At 44.5% G+C, this 7,230-nt stretch overlaps 1 protein-coding gene across 1 annotated transcript; it reads left to right on the top strand.

Moving 5' to 3' along the window:
* Window positions 1–1,653: 1,653 nt before the first annotated feature.
* Window positions 1,654–6,267, top strand: cbx2 (chromobox homolog 2 (Drosophila Pc class)). Its single transcript, XM_028987068.1, has 5 exons — window positions 1,654–1,784; window positions 1,928–1,971; window positions 3,150–3,215; window positions 3,618–3,687; window positions 4,395–6,267. Exons 1-5 carry the CDS (start codon window positions 1,713–1,715, stop codon window positions 5,799–5,801), a joined length of 1,659 nt encoding a protein of 552 aa, XP_028842901.1. The 5' UTR covers window positions 1,654–1,712; the 3' UTR covers window positions 5,802–6,267.
* Window positions 6,268–7,230: the final 963 nt, after the last annotated feature.

A 7,230-nucleotide genomic window follows, 5' to 3' on the forward strand; every position in this document is an offset into this window, starting at 1 on the left:
TTCTGAGTGTTGTGTATCACATATCAATTTCATTAAATCCAGAGGTGAGAACCAGTGAATTGGATAAAACCAATGGAACTCTTAATTTGTCGCTCTATACTGGCAAAACAACATGAACAAATTAATTATTTTAGAGTTACTAAACAAAATGACAACACGTAACACACAGAAGCAGGCGTTAAAAAAATTAAAAATGTTCAACATGTATACTGTCATCAATATTTTTAAAAGAAATAGATCCAAAAATGGTCCTTTTTTGGTTTCTTCTCTCCTTTAATGGTCCATTAATAGAGTTGGCCCAAATGAGAGAATACAATAACTGTCATTCTTCTTAAACTGGTTAACACTGCCCTCTTTTGACCAAAACGTTAGCTGCACTTGACTTATTTGATTAACTTGGGTAAAAGTAATTATTTTGTGGTCTCCTAAAGCTACTGGGATTGACACTACAAAGATAACCATGACATTGGCCATGCCGACGTGAAAACGGGAGCAGATTTCAAGGAGGGGCCCAGATGAAGTTCTCTTTGAGACAGAAGACCAACGGACAATTGACTCGCTGTCGTCTTCAGGCTGCGAAAGGCAATTTGCCTTATTATTGCACGTAACAGTGTGGTGAATGTACATTTACATTTACAGCATTTATCAGACGCCCTTATCCAGAGCGACTTACAATCAGTAGTTACAGGGACAGTCCCCCCCTGGAGCAATTTAGGGTTAAGTGTCTTGCTCAGGGACACAATGGTAGTAAGTGGGATTTGAACCCGGGTCTTCTGGTTCATAGGCAAGTGTGTTACCCAATAGGCTACTACCACCCTGCGTGGTAGTAGCCTGTGCCACGAGCACAGTGTGATCCATGAAGTGGTAGCAGCCTAGGGGGTAAGACACTTGCCTATAAGCCAGAAGACCCGGGTTCAAACCCCACTTACTACCGTTGTGTCCCTGAGCAAGACACTTAACCCTGGGTGTCCCTGTAACTACTGATTTGAAGTCGCTCTGAATAAGGGCGTCTGGTAAATGTAAGTGGAATTCCCTTAGTGTCCCTCAACCTGGAATCATGAAAATCAGTTCTTTTGACTTGTAGAAACTGAACTGAAATACATAATGTGGGGATATAATTTAGGCATTGCAGGCCAAAAACATTTTTTATGTGACTTGATTTTGCTTATCGTACTGAATCATTTTAAGGAATTGGAACCGAGCTGCCTGCTCAGGTTTTTGGATATTGAATAAAACCCCTTTTATAGTTTTTATAGACACATACAATGTTTTGTGTTTTAACTTTCCACCAGCGTACTGGTGTGCACAGTTTTCTAAAGAAAAAAGTGTCTTTAAAAAAAAAACATTTTGCACGTACCAGGACTAGTTTAAACAGATCACCTTTTGATGTTATCAACTTTACTAGAAAGCACGTTTGCCTGTTGATTTTTGCAGTGTTTATATATGTATTTAATTTACATCAGTCATTAACTTACAACGGTTTAAACGCTTTATTTCGACTACGTTTAAGTGCGAATGTACAGTGGAAATAAATTAAATACGTTCGTTATGGTTTTAAAACGCTATTTTAACGAGGGGGGGGGGGGGGTCGGCCGGTGACGTCACGGAAGTACGGTGTCCGCCGAGGGACACGCGAGGCGTCCGCGTTTCCTCTCCGCCCCCTGTGCTCCTTCTTCCTTTCATAAAAGGTTTGCGCGAAGACCGCGGCAGACATGGAGGAGTTGAGCGCCGTGGGGGAGCAGGTTTTTGATGCCGAGTGCATTCTGAACAAACGGCTGCGAAAGGTAACCAGCCTCTCCCGACGCCCGGCGCCAAGCGTCGACGCGCGCGTTCCGCTTCGTGCGGCTATTTTGTTCTTATTGTTTTTGTTATTGTTATTATAAAAATCATCATCATCATCGTTTCTTTTGTGTCGCTGTGCTTGCAGGGGAAGCTGGAGTATCTGGTGAAGTGGAGGGGGTGGTCGTCTAAGTAAGTGGAAGTGCCAGGCTTGCCGCAGCCACGAACAATGAAAACAGCAGCGGTAGCAGCAGCAGCAGCAGCAGCAGCGGCGGCGGCGCGTCGCTTGTTGCGCCGCCGAAACGGCGATTTGTTTTACCGCAGCCGCCGCGCCCACGCGTCCTTATCGGTCCTCCTTACGGACCGTCCTCTGCTGCCGTTCTTTGTCCCCCAGAAGTTTTCCGTTTCACTTGTTAAACCGCGTTGGCCCCCTGCCTGAAGAACGTGTGGCCCCGAAGAAGAACCGCGTTCTCGGCTCCGTCGCTGTTATTAGGGTCGCCGCCGCCGCCGCCGTCATTGTTGTTATTGCCGCTCAATTACGGCGCCGTTAATGGTCCATCGCAGCCGTAGATATCCCGCACCGCTTCGTTTCTTTTTCTTTTTTTTTTTTTCTAGCTTCTCTTATTGTAATTATGGTGAGTGTGGCCCATTGTGGAGCTGAACTCCAGCTGTCGTTACGAGCTGGACGTGACTGCTCTCTCTCTCTCTCTCTCTCCCTCCTTCTCTCTCTCTCTCTCTCTCTCTGTTACATTGTTGCTGTTAATCCCTTTCATCGGGCTGCAATTTAACCCATCTTTTATCCACGCACCGACCGGCCCTGCAGTTTAACCCCACACTTCTGTTCTGCTGCTGCTGTTGTTTCTTTCCCTGCACACACCGGGGTCCAGAATGGCAAACGTCGAACTCAGAAACGCGTCGCTGTTTGGTGTAAATTAGTTCGCCAGGGTGAACCGAGATCTCGCCCCACATGATTGTACTGGTCAGAAACCATTAACGGCTGGCTCAGTCCTCCTATCCAGTGCCGTTTGTCGGCAGGGAGACCGTAGTGCGGGGCTTGTCAAGGTTTCAGAAGGTTACGTCGCTTGTACGGTGTGGTTGTGTGGTGAATGTTCTGAATCTTATTTTGTAGACCTCGGCCTTTTTTTCTTTTTTTTTGCTTATAGGAGCAGAAGAACTTGTCTGCCTTATCTTTGCTTTTATATTCCACATCTCATCCCCCCACATGGCATTCCACTCATACACAAATGTCTCCTGTCTCTTAAAAAGTCACACTTGGACTTTTATCGTTTTTTTTTTCCACACAAAAACAGTCCTGAAAATAACAGCAACACTGACACGTAAAGGTTTTTAATTATTATCACTTCTCCCAGGCACAACAGTTGGGAACCCCAAGAGAACCTCCTTGACCCAAGACTATTGGCTGCATTTAACAAGAGGTGAGTGTCAGCCAGATCTCACTTCCCACCATGTGCAAGCAATATGCGCTGGACCGCTCCAGCAGGCATTCATTCTTCACCAACCCTGGCTTTCCCGGGGTCTCTGTACGTGCAGAAAGGTTCCAAATGTGCCAGTGGCCTACTTAATACAATATCAAGGCCCCTGTGTCCTTTCATTTTTACATTTGTTTGTTATTTGCTAGTCAAATGCAGGGACAAATTGAATAAAATATTTTAGGAAGTGAGAGGGCTGATTTTTCAGAATGATTTTTTGTTCATGTTTAAACCACCCGGAACACTGCCAAGTGTAAAAAGTTTTTTTTTTTTTTTCTTCTTCAATCAATGTATAAAACATGCATAGATCAACACTTATTAACAGTGTTTATTTGTATTTACCCACAGGGAACAGGAAAAAGAACTTTTGTTCCGTAAGAGGGGTAAAAGGCCGAGGGGGAGACCTCGAAAAATTTTGGTATGTAAATCTGACTAAAGGAAAGCAATTTTTCTTGATTTAGCCATGAGGCATGTTTTGCCTACACATTTACTTTGTGTGTGTGTGTGTGTGTGTGTGTGTGTGTGTGTGTAACTAAATGGATGCTGAACTTTTGCTTTTTAAAATTCAGCCATGGTGCAGAATTAGTCATTTTGAGCCAATCCCACAATGAGATTTCGTGCCGATTCAGTGTCTCAAGCTGGGGGTTCGTTTTTTTTTTTTTTTTTTCCCCAAATCACTACAATTAGAATGCTTCCCACAAAGATGTGCAAAGTCGACATAAGGGGCTAAATTAAATATCCATTCATCTGAGCTACCGTTCAGAACGGTGAAGCAGAATGACCAATGCATTCTTTATACATGTCACCATTTCTGGCCACTGCAAGACCATAGACAGTCTTGGGGGACTGTTTATTAACCGTTTTATTCCCATGTCATGGGACCTTTAAATGAATAGTGCTTGCTGTGCATAGACTGATGAGACCAGATGAAAATATTTCTATAAGAAACAAATCGGCAAGCAAATGCATTCAGTCTCAGAGATTTTTTTTTATGCTTTTAGATTTGGATGAACTTAATTAAAGCAATTTTTTAATCGGACAACAGGATATTATTTTGTATTATATTGTACAGACGTTTTCTATATAATGATTCAATAACATATTGTTTTGGTCTTGTTCATACAGGATATAGTACCAACTGGCACAAAGTCTAGTAGCTCCTCATCTTCCTCCTCAACTTCTGGCTCTTCGTCCACCTCATCCTCCTCCTCAGAAGAAGATGACGACGACGATGATGATGATGACGACGATGATGAGAATGACCGGAAGCCAAAGCCTGGGCCTCGACCACGTGAACTGCACCCAGTGCCGCAGAAGAAGGCACAGATAGTCATGGCCAAGCAGGAGCCAATTAGAAAAAAGCGCGGGCGGAAAGCCCTACCCCCAGAGCTGAAGGCGCTCAGACAAGGCAAGGTTCCCAGAAAGATGGTGGCCAGAGACACATTGGTTGACTTTCGCGGAGCAATCAAGAAACCCCTTCAGCCCGCCAGCTTCACTTATACGGGATTTGGGCGAAATTCCAGCCGAGACTCCATAGGAATCCATAACAGGGGCTCGTTTACAAGCGGGGGCTTGAAGCCGCAGTTTAGCACGTTAGGTTCCTGCAGGTCTGTGGGATCGACCTCCCAGTCCTTCAGCCGACCTGTGCAGAGCAAGAGCAGCCCTGACTTCAAACTGTCAGTGTCTGAGTCAGGCAATGGAGGAGGAGGAGGAAGCGGCCTGGATATGAACTCTTCGGCATGCAAATCCCCGGGAGTGGCTGCACTTAACTTACACAACTCCAAACTTTCTGCCACCACCAACCAGGGCCACCAACAGCCTCAGGCGGCCATGTCATCTGCCAGTGGGCAGAAGAGACATGAGGCTCCCCATGGACAGACTCCACTTCAGAGGATGAACAGCAGTAAGCCAGTGGGCTCGTTTTCCTTAGCAAAAAGTCCAACCAGCCAGGCCATGAACATGCAGGCGCTGAACCTTCAAAGCGTCAACAGGCCCACAGGGAACGGCGGCACTCCTGTGGCTAACCAAAGAAGCGCTAACAACCCCATGCGCAAGAACGACCACTTACGGCAGGACCTGAGCCCCGCCCCAAATCCTGGCACCCTACAGTCCAAGAAGAGCCAGCCAGGAGGAGACAAGATCAAAGCTGAGGACACCGCTGACTTCTGCTCCACTGGTGAAAGGCTAGCAAAGAAGCCCCAAGGCAGAGTGGAAAAGAACACCATGCTTAACACATCCACTGAGATCCCCGGGAGTCGTGACCGGTCGTCCTCTAAAGACGGAGCCAAAGGGAAGAGTCTGAGTGAGATGAGTACCGGAGAGGAGGGGAGCAGCTCCGACTCGGAACAAGACCTGCCCTTCTCAGGCGACAGGCAGGATCTTTCCATCTCAGTCCCTGCCACTCAGGATTGGAAGCCTACCCCAAGTCTAATAGAGCATGTGTTCGTCACCGACGTCACTGCTAATCTTGTGACCGTCACAGTGAAGGAGTCTCCCACCAGCGTTGGGTTCTTCAACATCCGAAATTACTGATACGAGCTGGAGAACCAATAAATCAGGGTTTCTTGCCAACATCTTTACTCTTTCGTATCCACAATGGATTGCATACAACATGCGGCAAAAAAAAAAAACTATACTTTTGTGCCAACAGTGATAATTTGCAGATCTTTGGACACTCTCCAGAGCTCCTGGATTAAATACAAAACACCAGCAAACCAATGAAGAGCTACCAGCAATGTCTCACCTCATAAAAATGTTTGTTTTATGTACAAAAGTTATCTAGTAAGATTTACATACAAGTACTGCAAATCCACAAACTGCCTTAGTTTTGTTAGCTGGCAAGTGTGTCTTTACCTGAAGCTATTACTTTGCAACCTGCCAGACTACGTGCAAGGTTAAGTGGTCGACACCACATTTTTTACATAATTTATTTCAGTCCATAGTTATTTTTTTATAATCTTTGAACAATAAACATGATGGTTTTTGTGTTGTTTTTCTACACACTTGTAAGTAGTACATTTGTCTGAATGTGAAAAACACATGGGACACTGTTTTCAAACTGGCGTTAAGCGCATGGTTAGTGTAGGTACAAAGGTGTATGGGGAATATAGTGTGTGTGTGTGTGTGTGAGAGAGAGAGCTGTCAATCATGAGGCTCCTCCCTTTATAAATTCTATTTGAACATGTTCTGGGTGACAGACTTGGCTGCATGGCAGTTGGTCTACAAGCTTGGACTAGCAAATAGCATCGCGCTTGGGGTCAGTTTGAAAATGGTGCCCATGTCGACCATTTGTATTTTGTCATCTGGAACGTCTGTCTTATTTTTTTTGTTATTATTTAATTTTTTTCCTGTGAACACTGTTACAGTAGTTTTAGTATCTTAAGGTGGCTGATATTTTAAGTGCCTTGTTACTGTTTTTTTTTTTTTTTTCTCGAACTCTTTAAAATAAGTGCATTTGGTTCTACAAGTTTGATTGAAAAAACTGTCGTCTTATATGAAGTTTTTTTTTTTTTTTTTACTTTTCATTATGCATCTGTGTCTTTTGTTCACAGCGTGCCACCTTTTTCTTCCAGAAAGTTCATGGTTTTCAGTGTTAGATTTTAAAATGTTTCTTTTATTGATTTCACAATTTTACCTTGAAGTGCTATAACTACCAATGCTTTGTTAGCACAGTTAAAATATTAAAGAAAAGGGGGCAAGGGTGACAAATTTCTGAAGCAAGGAGAGGTTGAGATTGGTCCCCATAGGACGAGGAGTACAGCATTATCTCTGTGCTGAGGGGATGCCAGAAAGCGTTTTACTTCATGGCACAGTTACTCTATCGGTTCCACACAGGGCAAAGCAAGAGGGACTCTTGATAGCTTATCTCAGTGACATGAACTGGTGACCTGATAAAGAGAGGACTGGACCGAGGTTAACTCCTTGAGCCTGTACTCTGTCTCTCTTGCCAGGTTTTCCATGC

This window comes from Denticeps clupeoides, chromosome 7, assembly GCF_900700375.1.
Source record: "Denticeps clupeoides chromosome 7, fDenClu1.1, whole genome shotgun sequence".
NCBI classification, from domain to species: Eukaryota; Metazoa; Chordata; class Actinopteri; order Clupeiformes; family Denticipitidae; genus Denticeps; species Denticeps clupeoides.